Below are 23113 nucleotides of genomic sequence, written 5' to 3' on the forward strand. Positions count from 1 at the left end.
TGTAAAATAATGTAAATAAAATGTAAGCTCTAGCAGTTTACATCTTTCCTCTGTTGTGCCCCATTTCAAATTATTCATTGGACCTTAATCGCTTAAATTGAAGTTAAATCTGGTACTTATGTACTTTACGGACTCATTTCAGAGAACCCAATGAATGTTTTAAATGGTACTTGTGTACTTTACGTACACAAGTACCGAAAGTTGTCACCACCTAAAGAAAGTTGTCCCCTCCCGGGCTCGCTGCGCTCGCCACGCTTCGGGCTCGGTGGCTCGCTACAAGGTTATATTCCCCCTTTATGCCCACTTGGATGGTAGGGAATGACGCTGGACTCTGGGAATGATACTGGACACTGGCTGATGACGTCAGGGTCCTCTCCATGAAGGGGATTTAGGCATTACCATGATTGATAATGAGCGTAGGACACTTGGGTTCTCTCTGCAATGAGTCCGTAAAGTACACAAGTACCTTAAACCTTAAATCTGCATATATCTAAATAAGCAGATAACAGTTTCTTACAGCACTACTCTCATTCAAGCAGCCAGTACAAGAGGAAGCTAAACCGATAGCTCTCCCCTCGTTATGATAGCACCTTATGTGATGTAGATGTATTACCCAGCTCTGTGAAGAGGAGACTTTACTACATCTGCGCCAAGTTCTAATTGGTAAAGATGTTTCTTCATCTCCAGGCGCTTACTACGCAAGGCTCAGGGCGGAGTCGCGTACAGCAGCTCCTCGCCCCTGCCAGTGTCAGGTAGCGCCTGAGAGGACTACATTTCCCGGCACACATTGCTGCTCACTAAGTGACGCTGCATTCAAGATGGCGGAGACGTCAGTAGCTGTGACTGGCCCGGGAAGCTCTAGCACGGTAACGCTTCAAGTCGAGGATAATAAACGCCGCGGTGTGGATGCGACAGTGTACGCGGGCAGTCACAGAACTACGGCCCCCATGGCGGCGCCGCGATATTCCGGGATCGCTAACTACTTCCATAGTCTATAGAATGCGATAGGCGGAACGCAGTCACGTGGGCAGCGGTGTGACGCTGATAGGACGGGCGGGGCAGAAAGGGTTAATAATGTGCCCGGGGGACGGGTGTGTGAGAGATAAGATTAGTTAGTAGTCTGCTCTGCTGCCTCACTGTGTACGGGGCATGTGTTGAACGTGTGACAACCGCACGTATTTTATAAATACTTTGTTTTTTTTTTTTTTTTTACCTGGAACACAACTGTGGGACCTATGTGACTATGCAGCTGTTCTGGAACTACAAGTCCCAGCATGCTACAGAGCACGTTGAAGTGACTAAAACCTTACCTACATCAACTCTTGTACCTTTATAGAAAAAAAAATAATATCCCAAGTTCATGTGTTCATTTTTCCTGTCATATACTCAGTGCAGAATAATATGATAAGCAGATAGTGAGTGTAATTATTTAGCAAAAATTTGGATCTCATTATGGTCTGAAGGTGCGTATCCACTAAAAGTCATAACGAGTGCACGATTACGACATTGTAGTCGTGCAGTCGTTTCACAGTCTGTGATGTGCCCACACTGAACGTTCAGTGTAGGCACAATCAATCGTCCCCGTACATGCTGAACCTGACGTTATCGGGCGATGATAGATGTCAAAAACAACCAGCTGGCACGCGCATTGCTGGTCGTTTTTTACTTCAAACTGCCCGATTTGCAGACTATTGACAAGCGATTGAACGATAACGATGTCGTTATTGTTTAATCGCGTAATGGATACGCACCTTAAACATTTTGCTGCCTTTAGGAGCCTATTTATCAAACTTTTTTCATAAATGCAGTTTAGGCATAATTTTATGAACTGTTTCTATATACTAATATAGCAAAATTGAGATTTCACAGAAATCTTCGGGAGAAGGATAGTCAGCATTGCAGATTGCAATCCCTATTATCAATGGAGACTACGATCTGACCACTATTTACCAAACTCCCAAAAGTTAAGCTTTTCGGAGTTTGGCACCGTTCGTTTAAACCATCTTCAGCTGTAAAGGCCCCTATACAACAGCGACTGATTGCCGCGATCCTGTAACCTGGGATCGCTGAATCCAACATGTTAGATTTTATAGATATGCCGATCACGATCAAAAATGATCGTGATTGGTGAAATCTAACATGTAGAATTTCACCGCTCCAGCGACGGATTGCGGAACATCGATGACCTCCGGTTGGCATTTCCGATCCGATCGCAGGATCGTGTAATCCCCCTTCAGATGTATGGGGGCCTTTAGACTATGGAGGCTTTACTCACAGGAGCGAGATCATCCAATCTCCCGCAGCGGAAGCCGTCACTGTCTGCATGCGCAGTGTCAGCATTTCCCAAAGAAGTCTTTCACAAATGTGAAACACTTCTACAAAAATCCAAGGATATTACTCTCAAGGAGATCTGTTATCACAACTGCTGTCCCTGCGTATTTCACTTAGTACAAAGTGGGGATAATTTTATTAAAAATTAAAATATCCACTGCGATAAGTATACTTAATAATTGCGGCATAATAATTTCTTGGACGGCTACCCAGTTTATGGGTTCTATGCAATAAACGACAAAATGGTTTTTCACCAGCTTTTTAGGGGTATTTTTATTGAAGATCGATTTTTAACAATTTAAAATTGATCAACATTTATGTTGTGTTTCTGGGGCTGAATCACACATTTACTAACAGACAATTTTTTTTTTTGTTTGTTTTTTAGGTATTAGTAAATGTGTGATTTAGCCCCAGAAACACAACATTGATTTTAATCGATTTTTTTTTTAATCAATTTTAAATCGACCCTTAGTAAATATACCCCTTACCTAGAGAAAGCCGTAGTTTTGTTTTCTCTACCTCTAGTTAGTTGAAAGATTAGAAGAAATCCGAGATTTCTCTGCCTTTTCATTTCTTCACTGTGGGCCTGATTCAGAGCCGGACGCTCTGACCAGAGCGCTCGCTCTGAATCAGGGCCCTCCTCCCTCAACTTGGAGCGGCCTCATGGACGCTCGCATAGCTGTGGGTTACCACCCACAGCTATAGTGAGCGTCCATGATGATGGTCGCGATGGTCAAGACCATCGCGACCATCGGGCTTGTGACGAGACCCTGCGGTAGGGTCTCGGTGACCGCAAGCCCTGGAGTGATTTTGGCTCTATCAGAGCCAAAATCACTCCCACTGACATCACTACTGATGTCAGTGGGGCCGGACTCAGACGGTAGGCGTTCCCATGGGAACGCCTCTGTCTGGCAGCCACGCCCCCGGCACACCCACCAAAGGGGGGCGTGCTGTCAATCAACATCGACAGCACGCCCCCTTTGGTGCGAGACCCATAACGACGGCTTAGCCGTCTTTATTCGGGTCTCGCACATGCGCTCGACGGAGCTCCCTCTGTCGTGCGCATGCGCAATTCGGCACGATCGACCCGCTTGCGAGCGTCCTGCGCTCGCGAGCGGGTCTGAATCAGCCCCTGTGATCCTTTAAAACCACTTAACTGACGATTTTTCCAGCAAAACCTGTCAGAAATTGCCTGGTCCGCAGGAAAGTCTGGGTAGTCAGAAAAGATCCGTTCTGCACATGTTTAGAATCAATTTTCTCTTCAAAAACACAGCCGGGAGGTGCGGACACACCTTGTGAGCTGAAGTACAGCTGGCTGCGTTCGCATCATAACCGACAACGTCAGTTAAGTGGTTAATGGGGGCTGTTCAGAAACAGTATTTATAAGGAAGAGAGAAACAAAGCTTCTCTCATCTTTTCTGAAAAACATAGTGCCACCTCTGGATGTCGTTATGTGTCTTTTCTTGTCTGCCTAGGGGGAGAGAAGCTGGGAAGAGCATCTCTTCTGACTTCCCCTGGCTTATGTGACCTGTGTAAACAAAATCCTAGCCGGGACGGTCCTGTATTGCGTGGACTGTCCAGGTATATGTCTTTATATAAATGCTATGAAAATAAAAATGTGAAACACAGAGAAAGTATGTTTAAATAAGTCTAGTTTATTAAATAGACCCTTATAAAGTAAGAACTGTAAGTAACAAAAGTAGACCCATCACTCACTATAAAGGGTATTGTGCAGATAGCATTTTGCGCTAAGTAAACACTTTATTTGGCAGCCATCTTTTTTGCATTTTGTTTTCTGGTAATGCTCTTTTATCAGCATTTCTCTGGCATTGTTTGTGTTAGGCATGCAGAATTTGTGCCATCTCACAAACACAATTTGATGATGATGGATACAAAAGACACTTGTTGAAAAAATGTTTGTCCATACTATAACATTTTGTTACCTACATGGTATAAGGCCAGATGGCACTGCAGAAGGTATGGTATTGAGATAACACTATAGAAACGGTATGTAGGGGTTCATTTATTAAGTGCAAACTGATCTTTTGTAGTGCCATCCGCCATTGGTTGGTGCAACACTGCCTATATTGAACTGCCAAAGTGCAAAGGTTTACACAGGAAGGAGGCACTCAAGAAGGAAAAGTGGGATATAGGTGCCCTCGATTATTCACAATCTGGTAGTGGATATTTTAATTTTGAATTAAATTATCCCTGCTACAGATGCGTCCGAATACATTTTGCTGCAGTTGCATCAAAGAGCCATTCTTGGCGCACCAGGTCCTGTGCAACTCTGTTAGCAGTGGGTGTCTTTTTTGCACGAAAATGCGTATAAGATGCAATGTGGTGCGACTAGGATGCACCAGGAGACTGTGCTGATTAATTTGATATGCAATACTTGTATATCTGTGTGCAACTGAGGCTCTGACTCTGTATAAGAAGTGCTACGATGCAGCAGCTGCTGCTTTTTTCCATGCCAAGTTCCATTGTGCTTCATTTACAGACTCAGTCGCTTACAGACATACATGTCACATATCAAATTAATCAGCACAGTCTCCTGGTAAGACGCATTTCTGGCAAAAAAGACGCCCGGCACTAGCAGATTCGTATGGGACTTTCCGACTCGCTTACACCAGGCATCTCGCACTACATGGCGTATTCAGGTTACATATATGAGGACATCTGTATGTGCCAAACTACCCGCAGGGACAGCGGCAGCGATAACTGTTGACCCTGTGAGTTTCTTCCACCGGCATTTTGGAGGAGTTTTTCACATTTGTCAAAGACTCTTCCAGGGGAATCTAATGCAGCTGATGCGCACAGTGTCTGGAGGCTGAAGGAGAGGGACTGGAAGCTTCCACCCCTGATGACACTCCTTTATCCTTATACAGATGGATCCTCATACATCTAGCCTACTTGCGCGTTAAACAGCCCTTCTAATTGCGCCATGCACTCAGTAGCGCAGAGCATCTTTTTGTGCAACTTTTTACCTTCAAATGCATCGTATTCACACAGTTATGCGAATAGTAAGCACAAGCAGCTTCTGCTGATTAAAATGATATGCAGCATGTTCTCAGTGCATCTGCGGGTGTATCTGCATGCGAAATTCTTCGTTACAGTGTTACAGCCGCTGACACTGTAACGTAGCATTTCGCATGCAGATACACCCGCAGATGCACTTTGAACATAGGCATGCTGCATATCATTTTAATCAGCTGCTTGTGTTAGCTGTTCACATCACTGTTTGAATAAGATGCATTTGAAGATAAAAATTCGCCTGAAAGATGCCCAGCGCTACCGAGGCACACGGAGCTCCCGCGTTGTGTGGCGTGACTTGTAGTGCATGGAGGCTAGTTGTATGTGGACACATCTGTAGTCTATCCTGTACTTGGCCTTATGAAGGGGGTAATCCCCAGAGGGAGTAGTCAAGGCATTCCCATGCTTCTGTAGAAATTAACCGCTTCCTCACACGTGAAAGACGTCCACACTGCCATAATATATTTCTAGTATCATAACATTTTATTTAGCCCAAGTTTTGTTTTTCCTCAGAGATCATGTGGCCGTAGTGCCTCCACCCCTGCAGATAACTATTTGCTGGCCCGTCGTCGAACCCTACAGGTGGTTGTTAGCTCTCTGCTCACTGAAGCTGGATTTGAGAGCGCAGAGAAAGCAGCTGTGGAGACTCTGACTGAGATGTTACAAAGCTGTAAGTACAGGAATTAATTTATCTACTTTTAGAATTATTAGTTGTCAGATTTAATTAACTAGAGTTGGAGCACTCTTGTCTCCTCTGATTCAACACAGTAAAAATGTAGAACTTTTCCCACCTTTAGAGTGTCATTCAGAGTCGCACACCATGCTGATGTTCACGTATTTGAGCGATTACTTGTAACTACACATGCGCAAATATTTCAGAATACCCCTATGAAGCATTAGTTACACACAGAAGTACTGTTATGATCAGGTGGGATGGTATCACAAAGGCAGCGAAAAAGTGATGGGCGTTCGTGGTTAGTGGCTACTAGTGCACGCAAAAATGGGCTGTGCAGTAGGCATATTATGCGAGTGTCGCAGGTGCTCTAGTGCAGGAAGATGTGCAGAAGATGTAAATTTTTTACAGTTTAAAAATGCACAGCCACAAGCAGAGGAGACTGAGGGCTGAGAAACTGCACCTGCCATAGCAGTGATCGCAAATATGGACTATAGCGTGTATTTTTCCCGAATATGAGCATCGGGGACTCACTTTTTCAGAATGGGTGGGTCCTCGGGGACGCACTCCGCTGGGATTGGCTATTTGTTAAATGATTGATATCTCCCTGGCCCGGCGGCAGGGAAGACCATAAAAGTGGAGGAGGAGCCTTGCTAGATGCAGCAGCTGCGGGACCCAGCCGGCACTCAGCGCTACAGGGACAAGCAGCTTCAGAGTAGTGCATGGAAGGCGGCCCCGATACCCAGACATGAAAGCGACTCTGGCGTGCTATAGGCGGCTACACGCGGAGCTGAGTAGAAGAAGACTGTGTTACTCTGCACATTCCTGCATTCTCTGACCTGGAGTAAAGTAAGTGTTTAATAAGTGGGTGGCGGACGGGCGGGGGGGTGTCTCTTGGTGGGGAGGAAAGGTGGGCGGGGGTGTATTTTGGTGTCGGTTCAGCTAGTAATACAAAGGGGCTGTGGGAGCCGCAGAGGCTAAAGGTGCGTACACACTGGGCGATTAAAGTGGACGACTGAACGATAACGATATCGTTATCGTTCAGTCGTCCACTTTATCGGCCATTTTTAACACAAAAACGATGAACGATAACGACGACGCGTGTTCCCGCAGGTCGTTCGTCATCATCGTTCATCGGGTTAACATGCAGGCCAACCTGACGATGTTGTCAGGTTGCTGCATGTTATGGAATGGGGGAGAGAGCCCGGCGCTGAACGATATCGTTAATGATATCGTTCAGCGGGTTTGCTCAATGTTATGAACGACATTGAGCACACCCTGCGGGGACACACTAGACGATATCGCTCAGGGAGCATTTCGTCTAGTGTGTACGCACCATAACACTGCAATCAATCAATGTGGCAATCGCACAGGGGGGTTTGGAGGGCAGTCCCACAGGACTTTTATTTAGTGTTCATAGTCAGCACCTTACCTCCTTCCTACCCCCCAGCACTTGCCTGTCCCTAACCCCCTCCTTACCCTGCAGTACTTCCCTAGTTGCTATCTACCCTTATCCCCGCCCTATAACCAGCACTGCCTGCCCCCAGTACTGTTCCAACTGCTATTTACCTTTATCCCCACTTCCTATCCTAACTGCCACATGCCCTTACCCCCCTCTTCTTTCTCACTGCCCCAACTGCTCACTGCCTTAACCCCCAGCTCTACCCCAACTGCTGCCTGCCCTTACCACCTCTACCCCAACTGTTACCTGCCCCCAGCACTTTCCCAACTGCTGTCTACACTTACCCTCTCCTTACCCCAGCACTGCCTGCCCTTACCCCTTTCTACCCCCAGCTCCACTCCAACTGCTTCTTGCAATTAACCCCCTCTACCCCAACTGCTACCTGACCCCAGCACAGTTCCAACTGCTGCCTGCCCTCACCCCCCTCTCTGACCCAGCACTGCACCTGTTAGCTACGCGAGATCAAGACAATGTACGAGTTAAGGCACACATCCACTAGACCAGGGGTCTTCAACCTTGGTCCTCTAGCTGCTGTGGAACTACACATCCCAGCATGTACTGCCATCGTTTTAGAATGCTGTTCTATCAAAAAGATGGCAGTGCATGCTGGGATGTGTAGTTCCACAGCAGCTGGAGGGCCAAGGTTGAAGACCCCTGCACTAGACGATTAAATTGAACAATATCGTTATCGTTTGATAATCATTTGCAGATTGTTTAAAAAATGTCTAAAACGACCAACGATGCGCGCTCCCGCTGGTCGTTTAAACATCTATCATCGTACAAATATGTTGCAAACATGTTTGCAGATGATTGATTGTGCCTACACTGAACGACTGCTCATTCAGTGTAGGCACATCACAGACTGACAAACGACTGCACGATTACAATGTCGTAATCGTGCAGTCTTTTGCCTGTCGTCTAGTGGATGTGTGCCTTAACTATAAGCATTATCTGTACTGTAAAATATGAAAGTGACTTCACATAGTGTATGTGTAGGGTATGTGGGGTTGTCTGATGCTATATGGGGAGCTCAAAAGCATAATATGTGATGGGACCAAGAAACAGTGGAGTAGGACGCCAATTTTATTAAAGTGAGGGGTCCCTGGTGACCCACTATTTTTTTCTCTGAGAGCGATCACTGCATAGGGAAGATGCATTGTTCGATGGTGGCGTATAAGGATGCACCGATCTGTATTACAGCATGCACGGGCGCTAACAGTTGCTGTCTCAGTCCTTACACGTTCAGCTGCACGAATGTACACAAGGGAAGGAGATTATAGTACATTTGCATAAAGTTGTACATGGACGGCCACCAATATACCCTGCTGCGTTCGCTTTTGTGTGCGACTCAAAATTAGTCCTTTAGTAACTATACAACTGACACACACTTGTTCCTGAAGTTGTGTGGGAGGAGGGAGCCATGTATTAATGAGAAGTCTGAGCCATGAGGGAATAATAGCTAGATGTTATAGCTACAATGGATATGAATACTCTACACACCCTTATTGAAACTGCAAAATTTTGTAATATAAAGCCTGAAATCAAGATAAATTGTTAGAATTTCACAAATTTAATGTTCAAGTGTTCAAAATTCAAGTAGAAACACATTTTTTAGGAAAAATAAAAATACCTGCAATAACCCGGTTACATAAGTGTGCATATGCTAAAGTAAGCCTTTGTGTAGGCACATTTTCTGTTAGTTGTTTGGAATAAATAAAGTCTAAGTGATTAACATTAGCCTGGGTCCAAGGACCTATCTGTGAGAGGCTGACTGGCCAGATACACGGTTGATCCAACATCTGTCAAGACCATCGGGGCTTACGACGAGACCCTAGGGTAGGGTCTCCCTTGTCGTAAGCCCCGGAGAGCTTTCGGCTCTGTCTGAGCCGGAAGCTCTCCGCATGTCAGTGGTGCCGCCCCCAAACGGTAGGCGTTCCCATGGGAACGCCCCCGTTTGGGCTGCCACCCCCCCAGCCCGCCTTCCAAACGGGACGAGCTGTCAATCAACATCGACAGCTCGCCCCCTTTGGATTGAGACCCACTACGACCGGCGCTGTCGGTCGTAGCGGGGCTCACGCATGCGCACGACGGCGCCGGCGTGCGCATGCTCTATGGGGGGCCATCGACCCGGTCCGAGCGCATCGGCGCTAACGACCGGGTCTGAATGACCCCCTCAGTGTGAAAGAGGTTGACCCGGGAGTAACCCGGCTTCAAGTTGCAGTGTGAAAGGGGTATAGGAGCTTTGACCCAGGTCCAACCTGTGTTCAAAAATCTGGGCCCAAGCCCCGGCTTCTGTTTGAAAGTGGTATTAGCTGGGCAGCAATTATTTGTCCAGGAAGATGCTTTTCTCTGTGTACTGAGCTACAATGACGTTGAGTCTGACTACATGGGGAATTCCAGTTTTGTATTTTACCATTAGGGAACCAGGAAGCAACAAAGCATGGACACAACTGAAGAGACAATAAACCAGGCATAACTGCAAGTTATACATACTTTTTACTCTGAAGTGTCCAGATTGGGCTATGTATCTATACTAAGTGAAAATAGATACAGTATGCATTGAAAATGAGCAGCACTGCTCAAGTTTTCTTTTTAATGTAATAAACTTTAAGCAGAGGTGTATCAATGTTTAAGCATAAGTAAGTTAATGTTACATTCGGCCTATCAGGGCTTTTGTCGGGACCAAAAAAAGTTTGACTTGCTGCATTTTTTTGCATTAAATAGACCAGGTTACTACTGTTCATTCTGTTATTTACATCTATTTATGCTATGATATGCTACAATTAACTGCATTATAGTTTAGTACTCGCTTGTTGCTGTTATATTCTCCAACCACAGATCTGACAGAGATTGGACGCAGCGCAAAATCCTACTGTGAACACACGGCACGTACACAGCCCACTCTGCCAGACATTGTAGTGACCCTTGTAGAAATGGGTGAGTGTACTTAAACTAGATAATTATTTGATCTTGCAATATTTTGATTCGGTAGTGACTCTAACCATTGATTGCAGGATTTAATGTGGATACTTTACCTGCATATGCCAAGCGTTCTCAGAGGATGGTGATAACTGCACGTAAGTGTATTTCTTTTAGGGATGTGCAGGCTCGGATAGGTTCGAGTTTGCACGTGGAGTTCGGATTTTTCCCTCCAAAAAAACGGAACTCAGAACGAGGCAAAACGTCATCTTACATGGACGAACATCATCATTCCTGGTCTTTTGTCCAGGAATGATGATGTTCGTCCATGTAAGATGACGTTTTGCCTCGTTCTGAGTTCCGTTTTTTTGGAGGGAAAAATCCGATCTCCACGTGCAAACTCGAACCTATCCGAGCCTGCACATCCCTAATTTCTTTACATATTTAAAGGCATCCATGTTTAAAAGGGTTTATATAATCACACATGATCAGAATTCACAATATATTGACATTTTGAGGTCTATGAATTTTTCCTTAAAATTTTAGTTTACATTATTTAGTCTTTAAACATGGAGAGATTTGATAACTTATATAAAAAGAATGTGCAGAGGAAACTCAATACTACACCTAACATCCAAACACATATGTGCTTTCATTTTGTAAACTGCATTAAAATGACAGAACCTTTTTTGTCTCACACCAGTACTCAGTTGTCCTTCATTATCTCTTGAAAATTTAGAAAACAATTAAGAAAATACATTACTTTATTTGTTAGGCCAGTTTGTAAAAATCCCTTATATTGGAAGCAGTGCAAATCAGTATAATCCTGACATCTAATTTAAATTAAGATTGCTCAGAAGAAAGATATCCACACACAAATATACTGTCTTCTAGATGCATACTTAAGCCATGCGTATATGTTTGTGCTCATATGTCTGTATAAGATGTGTTTCTTTTCTTTCAGCTCCTGTGACCAATCATCCTGTAGTCCCGAAAGCATTGAGTGCAGGGCAGAACAAGCCTCATCCACCACACATTCCCAGCCACCTGCCAGAGTTTCCAGATCCCCACACTTATATTAAGACACCGGTAAGGACAGTTGGGACTCTAGAGTCTCTCTCTTACTAGAGCAGGCCTGGCTGCTATAATATGAGAAGATTGTTCTTCTTTAGCCTAGTAATATGGTCATTTACATCTTGGATTGTTTTTTCAACTAATTCACCTACTCCTTATTTTTCAAGACGTGTCGAGAGCCAGTTGGCGATTACCAAGTCCTGCGGGAGAAAGCAGCATCTCAACGTAGAGACGTGGAGAGAGCACTTACTCGGTTTATGGCTAAGACAGGCGAGACTCAGAGTCTTTTCAGAGATGATACCAGCACTTTCCCATGTGAGAGAATAACTGTCACCGTGCTGGCTTATTTATAAAGGCTGTTCAGTCCTACTAGCTGTATTATTTTCTCTATAATCCATATATTAGTCACTTCATGCTATCTCCAGTGTTCCAAATTTCTTCTTGTATACCTGTGTCTTGATTCCCTTGTCGCATTTGCTTCTTGATTCCCCCAGTGATTGCTGCTCGTCCTCTGTCCATACCATATCTGAATGCTCTCCTCCCGTCAGAGCTGGAGCTGCAACAGGTGGAAGAGACTGATTCCTCAGAGCAAGATGACCAGACCGATACAGAGAACCTCTCCATGCACCTTCATGCGGTACAGTGTCAAATTAAATTGCTCAAGTCTGTTTGCTTTATTATTTTTCCCTACATCTCACCTTTTTAGCTCTTCCTGGTCATTGGCCTTATGTTTGCACTAAGGGCCTGATTCAGTTTTGGGAATAGAGTAAGATATAGAAAGTAACTGTGTAAACCATGTTGCAATGCAAGGGGTGCAAATACATACATTGTTATGCATGCAGGATATGTACTGGCTGCTTTTGCATGTAGCCCACAAATGCTGGACAACCTTATTATTACACTGCAATTTTCAATTTGAATTTGGACATCCCCCTCCCAAATCTAAATCTCTCTGCACATTATACATCTGCCCCACCTGCAGTGCAGCATGGTTTTACCAAGATGCACAGTTACTTGCTCTTTCTTACTCTATTCCTTACTCTGAATCAGGCCCTTAGTCTTGTAATCCTTTTCACAATTTCCTTCCGTACGTTTTCATATTTGGAAATCTTTCCTGTTGTGATTTGTTGAGTATCTTGCACAATTTCTAAGTATGTTTTCCCAATTTCTTATACAATTTGTGATGAAAGGCCTCTTCTCAGTTATTTCTGATGTTGGCCTTTCTATATATCGTAGGATGATTCTGGTGCAGAGAAAGAGAATTCATCGATACTGCAACAAAATTCACTTAAGGGTGGAGAGGATACACTGATTGATAACCCTTACTTGCGGCCTGTGAAAAAACCTAAACTGAGACGTAAAAAGTAACAACAGCGTAAATAAGAAGGGACGTCTGGGAAAACTGGCTTCCCATGGACCCACAGGTTATGTGATTGGAGATGAGGAGGAGAGTGTGCTGTTCCGCTCTACTGCTCACCATCTGCAATTCTGGTAGAAGGCTTGCTCACATTGATTGTGGATGTTTTAGGGACTGTTGCACTATATTGCTTTGGGAACTTAAAAAGGGTTGACTTGTGGCAAATATTGTCCAGTCAGAATCACAAGAATCTGTTTCTCAAAAATCTTCTATGACAGACCCCCAGCACTGTGTCCTATGTATCAGGATTCTTCCATGGATGAAGAGATGGGGTTTCTGTTTTGTTTTCTGTTTTCCTTTATTGCCCTGAGTTTAGGGCACAGTATTCATTGATTTTCTTAATAAAAAATACAACTTGATCCTTGTGTGCCAAAAGTAGATTTGCTGATAAATGGAATGTAAAGTAAACATAATTAATTTGTTTCATAACTAGTGAAGTAAATAAATGTTTTCCTAGTATAAACTTATTAAGTGTTTACTACAATTGTATGTAATTTTAACAAGGGATGGTAAGCCCTGGTCGCATAACAGTATTTATTGCAGTTAACAGCAGTGGGACATAACTGGCTAAAGGTGACATCCCATGATTTGATGGTTGTGTCATGTCATTGCCTCACATTAATCCTGGCACGCTCTCTGCCGAGATTATTGTACCAATGCTATAAATATAGTGACATAGCTGGGGGTTTCCATTCTATTTTAAAAACATATTTTAGCAATACCGGAGACCTCTTAGCCCAGAGTTTCCCAAACTCTGCCATTACAGTTCAGATTTTTAGGATATCCATGTTTACCCACAGATGACTTATTTTGATTTAACCATCTGGTATGGATATCTTTAAAACCTGGACTGTAATGGTGGAGTTTGGGAAACTAAGTCCTAGCCACTAGTTTATTGACTCTACCAATTATTTTGAATTTAACTAAAATTTCTGTGCACATTGATTTTGCAAATATACCAGCAGGAGATTAAATAGTCCTGAATTAAGAATTATTTTTAAAAATGTTTTACTTTTTTGACGTCTGCTCTTTAAAAAAATGAATATAAATAACTTCAATTAGGAAGCCTTTATGTTTACATGACATGCTCAATGAACAGATGTCCAACTTCAGTAATTTTGTGTATGGCTTGCAATTTATGTCCTTGACTGTGTTTGGGAATCTTCTGTGACCCATGTCAGCTGACTTGGCACAGCCAAAACAGGCAGCAAAGATGGCTGACAGACTGGAGAAATCTGTAATGAAGACAGGCCACGTTATGCTTTCCTAAAAACACAAAAGAAAACCCCCTAGAGTGACACTAATAGAGGAGCTGAGGTTGCACTGTTCAAAGAGGCCGTCTGCTTCCTTGCTCACAGAACAAATAACTAAACAAAGAAAGGGAATGAGAATAGTTCTGTTAATAGTACCAATAGTTGAAAGGAAATAGTATATGCAGATCAAATAGAATGACACAATTTTATTGACTCAAAACATTTACCCAATAATCAAAGAAATAAAAAAAAATATATTAAACTAGTAAAAATGGTGTGGGACTGACAAGAGCGCCTGTTTGGACAAATTTCATCTGTCATCAGGATGAATGGTGGTAAAGTTGTGCAGTCATGTAACTTGAGAAATAATATATTCCAAATGGGTAAAATTGATAATTAATGAAGGTAGATAAAAAAGTCCCAGGAAAAGATGAAAATGCGTTTCCAGTTGTTTGGGATTCTGCTACTTCCTCAGAGGGAAGCTGCAGGACCTACTGTGACAACATCCTCAGGTGTTACTCTGGGGCCTATCTTTGGGCCACGGCATCCAAGACCACCAGTTATGTGAAATTCCACTGAGCCAGAAGAAGGATCCCATGGAGAATATCTATCACTGCTAAAGTATTCTGGAGGAACCCAAAGAACTGGTATACCTCCTCTAATACCCCTTTCACACATCATGTACAGGACGTACATCAGTTTTTGTTCTTATTTATAAATCTTTATATAGATTTTTTTCTTCTTCGGGGTCGATGGGTTCCACAGCTGATACATTGGGGTATAAATCCCGGTCACCAAACAGTTAAAACAAATGAGCTCTCTGCTCCCAGGATGCACCGGGACCCTCCATCTACCCCGCCTCCGGCCCCAGGTAGCCAGTTATTTCCTAAGGGACTAAACAAAGAAACTTGAAAGATAAATTGCGCTTGTATCTTATTGAAATACTCTAAGTACTTCCCTTTGTAGTATAAAATTCTTCCTCTTGCTGTTAAATCTTTCAAGTTTCTTTGTTTAGTGCCTTATGGTATCACGGTTCTAAGGGTAGAACCATTTTTGATTGATTTTTTGCTGCTCCATAGGTATCTGGGCACCTGGGGGTACGACTATTATATTATTTGCACAGCCAGTTATTTCCTGTTGCTGGTTTCACCACAGAGACAGTGGGACTGCAGGAGCAGTCCCGCAGACGAGTAATAAAAAAAAAAAAAAAAAGAGTTTTACCTCTCCGTCTGAGCTGTCCTGGAAGAAGCCTCGCGTCTGACTGGAGACGCACCGGCCACCTGCTGCAGCTACCCCCTCCGGCGCCGCAACGCTGTTAGTGTCTTCGACAGGGGCTCTGAGCCATGGACTGCATCCGGATCAAGGGGATGACAGGTAAGAGGTGTCTCGGTGGCCGCTGACGCCGAGACCACGTGGTGGTCCGGCCTCCGGCGGAGAGACTGGCCGGAGGTCAGCTGCAGTCGGGAGGACATAACAGCTTGTCTCCTACACTAGACCTCCAGGATATGACAAGCCTTAATATACTGGACAACCCCTGACAAGCCAGGGGTTGTTTCTCTGGCGGCGGCCATGTCAGTTTACTGGGCAGGTCCAAGCAGCATAGGGGAGGGTCGCTTTCCCCGGCGACCCCTCCCCCAATCCACACGCTAGCCAGTCACTGTCTCAGCGTTGTGGGTTGCTGCGCCCAGCTTCCCCTATATGAGCAGCCAGATACACTTTACAGGTGCTCTCAGACGCTGCTCGCTTGGAGGCTGGGCAGTCTCCCTATATGCCTCTCCTACTGCTGGACAGGTTTTTACAGAGCTCTATCCTAATATGCCTAGGGCAAAATTGTAGTGGCAAGAGCAAAGAAATTGCATATTGCTCGCAGAGTGTTTATGCATTGCACGTGATTGATATTTGTTGAGACTGTCTTTTTTGAATAATTGTCAGTCCTTTAACCTTTCACTGCTGTATTTTCCCCTAATCCCTCAGCTGCAGGAGTGTGGGTTGGGGGTAAAGATCAGCACATGAGCTCGGAACCTTGGCATAATTAGTTAATATGTCAAAGGAATCTGAGGGTCAGGGGGAAGGAGCCCCTTCACTGATATCCTGAGTAGCCTGCAGAGCAGGTTTATCCTCACAGGATTTTGTACAAAATGGATTATGTGGGAACTGTTTTAGACAGTCACCACATCAGTCAAGTTTACCCATTGCAGGGCCTGAGCCCCCCTGGGCTTCCTTTTCCCAGGTTATGGCCCAGGTGGCGGAGCGTTTGGCTGCCCCTGCACCCCCGGTTTGGGGTTTCCCTCAGCAGATGCATCCCCCTATGCTTATGCTCTCTATGTTTCCATCCTGGATGGTCCTTGGTGTTGTTAGAGGTATGGCGTCATCTTCGGGGGGTTTCAACCGCCACAGGCCGCCAAACCAAAACAGCCAAAATCTAGACGGCGTTCGGCCTCCCTTACGGGTGAGTATTCTAGTACATCCTCTGAGGAGGAGCAGGCACAAGATTCCTCTCTGGAGTCTAGCTCCGAAGAGGGTGAAGATCACTTCCCTGTGGCTGATGTCCCTTTTTTGATCATGTCGGTCAAGTCAGTGTTAAATATAGGAAAACACCCCTGTTCAAACGCCAGAAAGTGGTTAAGGCAGAGTTCCCTAAGTCAGAACATTTATCAGAACTTATGGGGGAAGCATGGGTCTGTCCGGATAAGAAAAACCACCCCTCCAAAAGAGTGGCGCTGTTGTATCCTTTTCCAGTAGAAAAATGTGCTAAATGGGAGACTCCACCTTCTGTTGATGCGCATGTGGCACAGCTAATAAAGCGTACCACGCTTCTGATCCCGGCGATCTCATTGATGGAAGCCACGTATAGAAGGCTGGAGGGTCGCCTTAAATCAATTTTTTCACTTTCAAGAACAGCCACTCGTCCAGCTATGGCCATCGCTTGGGTTGCTAGGGCCATTGGGGAGTGGGTGAAAACTCTGGCAGAATCTATGCCAGATGCATCCATGGAACAGCTGGACGTGTTTTCCTTTATTAAGGAGGGGGCGTCCTATCTGGGAGAAGCAGCCTTGGATGCTGGGATTCTTTCTTCCAGGGTCTCAGCGGAATCCATGGTGGCACGTAGGATTCTCTGGTTGAAAGATTGGAGAGCGGATGCAGGGTCCAAAAAGGCCCTAGAATCCCTTCCATTCACAGGAGGAGTCCTTTTTGGTCCAGAATTGGACAAAATTGTGGCCTCCATGGCAGCCTTGAAAGCTGCGGAGCTGCCTTCAGCATCTCTGGCTAAAACCAGGTGGGCCTCCTTTCGGAGGTTTCATCCACAGGGCAAGACCATGAGTCAGCCCTCAGCTAGATTTCCACCTAAAAAGACAGGATCTAGGAAACCCTGGCAAAGCAAGTATCCAGTGTCCAGAGTCCAGGATAAATCAGTGGCCTGATGGGACGGGCCTCCCTCTGGGGGGATCCCAGGGTAGGGGGCCGACTTCTCCGGTTTTCGGAAGTCTGGCATCTCACAACAGAGGATGCCTGGGTTCAGGGAGTGGTCTCCCGCGGGTATGCCCTGACGTTTTGGAGGAGTCCTCAGAGATTTTTTGCGCAAACCAGAAGGAGGGTTCAGTGAGGGCCTTGGCCCTTCAACAAGCTATCCAATCTCTACTAGCGTCGGAAGTTGTTATTCCGGTGCCAGGGAATCAATTATAGGAGGGGTTTTACTCCAACCTGTTCTTTATTCAGAAACCGAATGGGTCATACCGGCCCATTCTAAATTTGAAAGGCTCAACAAATTTGTTCGAGCCCCCGGGTTCCGTATGGAAACATTACGGTCGATCGTGTTGGCCATGGAACAGGGGGACTATGTGGTGTCCTTGGATATACTGGATGCTTACCTCCACATACCAATCACCTGGACCCATCAACAATTTCTACGGTTTGCGGTAGGGGGAGAACATTGTCAGTTTCAGGCCCTTCCATTTGGCCTTTCCACGGCTCCCCGGTTGTTCACCAAGGTGATGGCAGTAATGATGGCATGCCTCAGACGCCAGGGTGTCAGAATTTTGCCTTACGTGGACGATTTCCTGTTGCTAGGTCAGTCTCTGCAGCAGTTACAGGATCATTTGGGACTGACTGTGTCCTGTCTGTACAGTCACGGCTGGATTATAAACTGGAAGAAATTGTCACCACTTTCAGTACAGCAGATGTGTCACTTAGGGGAGATTGGACTCCTTAGCGCAGAGAATATATCTGCCAGAGGAGAAGTTTCTTGCTCTGCAATTGCGGATACGCAAATTGCTTCACAACAGACAAATATCTGTTCAGTCAGCTATGCAGGTGCTGGGGTCAATGGTGTCCACATTCAGTATGGTGGAGTACGCTCAATTTCACTCCAGACCACTGCAGCACTTAATCCTGTCGCGCTGGAACAAAGATTACCGCATGATCAAGTCCCAGTTACTGCATCTCTCTGTCGTGGTGGTTACAGACAAGGCATCTCAGACAGGGCCATCCCTTTTGGGTGTCGGATTGGACATTACTCAAGACCGATGCCAGTCTTCGGGGCTGGGGGGGCGATGACAGGATCACACGTCTTTCAGGGAAGGTGGACAGAGGTGGAAAGCCAGCTACCCATAAATATCCTGGAACTAAGAGCAATACTCAAATCTTTAGTTCAGGCTCAGGAAATTTTGAAGTGCAGACCTGTGCAAATACAGTTCGATAATTGCACCACGGTAGCCTACCTAAATCATCAGGGAGGCACAAGGAGTCGGGCTGCCTTGACAGAAGTGTCAAGGATCCTGGTGTGGGCAGAGCATCACCTCCCCACAATATCTGCCGTGTTCATTCCAGGAGTCCTGAACTGGGAGGCGGACTTTATCAGTCGGCAGGAGATAAGTGCAGGAGAATGGGCCCTGCATCCACAGGTTTTTCAAAAACTGGTGGACAAATGGGGTCTACCAGAAATAGACCTCATGGCATCAAGAAGGAACAACAAGGTTCCCAGGTACGGATCCTGGACAAGGGATCCAAGGGCCGAGTTTGTAGACGCACTGACGGTAAGATGGCGGTACAGACTAGCATATCTGTTTCCGCCATTTGCTTTTCTCCCCAGAATCATCAGAAAGATCAAGCAAGAGGCCAGTACGGTGATATTAATAGCTCTGGCATGGCCGAGACGTCATTGGTTCACCGACCTACAGTCTCTCTCCGTGGATACTCCATGGTCCCTTCCGTTGAGACCGGATCTGTTAGTACAGGGTCCTTGCTGGTACCCGGATCTTCATCGGTTATCTTTGACGGCATGGCTCTTGAGGCCTCGGTCTTGAGGAAGAAAAAGTTTTCTGAGGCTGTGATACAGACGATGCTGAAGGCACGTAAACTTCCCTCGGCTCGTATTTACTATAGAATTTGGCATGCGTTCTTTCAGTGGCGTGAACTGAGGAAATATCACCTGGAAAGATTTCGGGTCTCTCTAGAGTGCTTGATTTTCTTCAAAGCGGACTGGAAAGGGGGCTCCCAACTGGCCTCGTTGAGGGCACAAGTGTCAGCTCTTTTAATCTGGTTCCAACAGAAGATCGCCCTAATGCCAGATATAAGGACGTTTTTCCAGGGGGTGTTGAGGATTCAGCCTCCCTTCGTTCCCCCGGTAGTTCTGTGGGATTTGACGTTAGTTCTTAGGGTCTTACAGGCTCCCCCGTTTTGAGCCCTTAAATTCAACAGATTTTAAGTGGTTAACAGCAAAGACAGTATTTCTTCTGGCTATTGCATCTGCACGCAGAGTATCGGATCTGGCTGCACTTTCCGTCTGCGCCCCCTTTTTTGTATTTCATCAAGATAGAGCAGTACTGCGTACTAGGCAGGATTACCTTCCAAAAGTGGTATCTAAATTCCATATAAATGAATAGATAGTGGTCCCAGCTTTTCAGGATGCTAGTCTCTCGGTGGAAGAGGCTTCCCTTGATGTTGTCCGTGCATTGCGAATTTATGCAAAACGCACTAGCAAATGGAAGAAATCTGATTCCCTTTTTGTGCTTTATGGTTGTCATAAGCGTGGCTGGCCAGCCAATAAACAGACGCTGGCCAAATGGATTCGTATGGCAATCTCTCAAGCTTATACACAGACTGGCCTGCGGGTGCCGGACTTTGTAACAGCACATTCTACTCGATCGGTAGGGCCTTCGTGGGCAGCCCGCCGGGGCGCCTCTGATGAACAATTGTGCAGGGCAGCCACATGGTCTTCCATCCATACTTTTGTCAAATTTTATTCTTTGACACTTTTGCCTCTCAGGATGCCTCCTTCGGCCGTAGGATTGTCCTCTCTTCCGAGACTCAGGAGCGTTCCCGTCCGTAGGATTAGTGCTTTGGGATATCCCCAAAGTATCAGCTGTGGACCCCATGGAACCCAAAGAAGAAAATTAGAGTTGTGGTATAACATACCTTCGTTAACTCTATTTCTTCGAGGTCCATGGGGTCCACAGGACACCCACCCTGACGCACCTGTAGTTCCGGGGATCTCCATAAATTCCTTTCTCTTGAGAGTCTGGACTAGTGAGTATGGGTCTCTTCTTTCTTATCCTCTTTTTTGTCTTCGCCTGCTTGAGCTTGGTAACGAACTAGCTACCTGGGGTCGGAGGCGGGGTATATGAAGGAGGTACCCGGTGCATTCTGGGAGCAGAGAGCTCGGTTGTTTTAACTGTTTGGTGACCGAGATTTATACCCCAACGTATCAGCTGTGGAACCCATGGACCTCGAAGAAAAAGAGTTAACAAAGGTATATTATACCATAACTCTTATTTTTGCACATCGTTGTGTCACCTTACACCTAGTAAATACACTCCAGTGCTTCCCATTGTGTTTGTGTCCAAAATCAAAGGACAGTGCTTTTACTAGTCGCATTCTACTAGTAAAATCATTGCCCTTTTAAATTTCGGGCACAAACACGATCAGAGGCCCCTGGTTTTAAAACTCAATGCTTAGTAAATAAACCAGAGAGTACATTATGTGCATGTTCAAGCAATTGCCACATAATTAGATGTGAACATATTATATTGGAGGGCTGTTGCACTGATACACAGTGATGATGACGACGACTAATAGCAGCACTTTCTAGTCAAATCTGATAGGTTGATAGTGTTTTGACCCCTCCAGCTTAATAGTACTTAAAATGTCACTGCCATTATATTAATAGTACTTAAAATGTCACTGCCATCTATTCACGCTACTTAATTGACATTTCCATTTGGGCTACTGTAAGTAAGAAATTTCCCATTTGAAATTTTTAAGGTATAAGCAACAGTTGAGGAGGTGTGTGTATCTCATGACATTTTATATGGGAAAAATTATTTTCACATTTTTATAACTGTCAGGGCAATATTCTCCATTGTGTGTATGTCATTACATTATTATATTGTTTGCATATAGGGTAATGTAACTCTAGGATGTAGGAGGAGATTTAATAAAGCTTTGATAGAGATAAAGCACCAACCAATCAGCTCCTAACTGTCACTTTACAGGCTGTTTGAAAAAAGACAGGGAGCTGATTGGTTGGTGCTTTAGCTCATAATTTTTTCTACTTCAGGGTCCATAGGGTATCCACAAGATACCTTGGGGTATAGGTGATGACGTCAGTCTTCAGGCACCACAGAGTTAAAGTTTTCAGCCTCCCAGGATGCATCTGGGTCCCTCTCCTATACCCCGCCCCCGGGCCAAGGCATCTCAGTTTCGGAGGCACTGTGCAGAGGGGGGCTATGAAGAGCCCCATAAGTTTCTCTTTAAGGCAGCGCTGGCTGCACATCTGGGAGTACAGCATGGACAGTCAGTACTGACGTCCATGCCGTCTCCCCTACACCCCGCCGGTACCAGAACGCCAGTACTGATCCGGGGATGCTGGTAGACATCTGGGGTCACGGCTAGCGGTGTCCCCAGATGTTTTGGACCATGGCCGGATCCAAGGGGATGCAGGTAAGCAGCGGGGTCCCGCGGTGGGTCCCCGCTGGTCACATGGTCCTGAGTCCCCAGGCAGGGGGATCCCTGGGGACTGGCTGCAGCGTGGAACCAGGCGACCAACCTGCGCTTCCACTACCCCCTGGGACAGCGGACCGCTGCTGAGCAGCATGCGCTGCGGCGTCCCAGGGGTTAAATGCATGCCAGGGGAGTGCGCTTTCCCTGTCACAGCCGGCGCCTCCCCTGCTGCACACAGCCCCTCTGCTCTGCCTGATTGGCCACAGTGTGTCAGCTGTCCTCCCCAGGCCGGCCTCCTTCATCTTCTGCTCCTCGGTGGCCATCTTTAAAGCATGGTGAACACTGCTGGAAGCCTGTGAGCGGTGGCATTGCGGTGTGGGTCCCCCAGCATACCTCTCCTCTGTTTGTCACAGGTCAGTGTATGCAGCGCTGAGTCCTACCAGCCTGAGGGTCTGAGTAGTTGAGAATCAGCGCTAATAGTGCAGGGATTTGTTTCTTCTGCATTGTATGTGACTGAACTGCTAGCCTGCTGTCTGTACTTTCACTTTCTACTGTCAGCTTTATTACTGTCCCTGATCTTGCTCTGCTCAAAGCCCTTGCGGTGCGCGGTGTGCAGGGTGTTATTCACACTATACCAATACGTATAGGTGTGAGTGTCACATACTTACCATCATGTCTGAGACTGATTTTCCTCTCCAGCTCATGTGTACTATATGTAAGGTACCAATAGCGGAGGGGGGGGGTTATGCCCCCAGTGCCTGGCACTGTCACGGCCGATTATGGTCACGGTCCCGGTACAGGAACCTCCCTGGGCTTGTTTCGCTAAGGCGCTTACAACCCTTGTGGGCCAGCTAGCTCCGCCACCTGCATTTACCCAGACGGGTTTGTCCCAGCAGTCAGTGGTGTCGTCACCCATGCGGGAGTTCCCGAGACATTTGATGGTACCCCACAGTCTCCCTGTCCCTTCCCAGGTTTCTCCGGAGCCTGCGTGGGTTAATACTCTTAACTACATC

The 23113-nt window shown here is 45.8% G+C and overlaps 1 protein-coding gene across 2 annotated transcripts; it reads left to right on the forward strand.

The window, feature by feature from the left end:
* Positions 1–774: 774 nt before the first annotated feature.
* Positions 775–13268, forward strand: TAF8 (TATA-box binding protein associated factor 8). Of its 2 annotated transcripts, XM_088479616.1 has the most exons (8): positions 775–866; positions 5878–6034; positions 10338–10436; positions 10514–10576; positions 11383–11507; positions 11660–11807; positions 11987–12129; positions 12729–13268. In XM_088479616.1, exons 1-8 carry the CDS (start codon positions 819–821, stop codon positions 12858–12860), a joined length of 915 nt encoding a protein of 304 aa, XP_088335742.1. In that variant the 5' UTR covers positions 775–818; the 3' UTR covers positions 12861–13268. The 2 variants fall into 2 exon arrangements, with proteins under 2 accessions (XP_088335742.1, XP_088335743.1); XM_088479617.1 differs by lacking the exon at positions 10514–10576.
* The last annotated feature ends 9845 nt before the right edge of the window (positions 13269–23113 follow it).

The sequence above is a fragment of the Taudactylus pleione genome, unplaced genomic scaffold (genome assembly GCF_031769625.1).
Source record: "Taudactylus pleione unplaced genomic scaffold, aTauple2 ptg000242l, whole genome shotgun sequence".
NCBI lineage: Eukaryota > Metazoa > Chordata > Amphibia > Anura > Myobatrachidae > Taudactylus > Taudactylus pleione.

What these genes read in the sequence shown, in the direction of transcription:
- TAF8 (XM_088479616.1), top strand. Translation starts at nt 819, where the DNA reads ATGGCGGAGACGTCAGTAGCTGTGACTGGCCCGGGAAGCTCTAGCACG. An exon ending in AGTGACCCTTGTAGAAATGG is followed by an intron (nt 10,437 to 10,513) that starts GTGAGTGTACTT and finishes CATTGATTGCAG; the next exon opens with GATTTAATGTGGATACTTTA. An exon ending in GAGGATGGTGATAACTGCAC is followed by an intron (nt 10,577 to 11,382) that starts GTAAGTGTATTT and finishes CTTTTCTTTCAG; the next exon opens with CTCCTGTGACCAATCATCCT.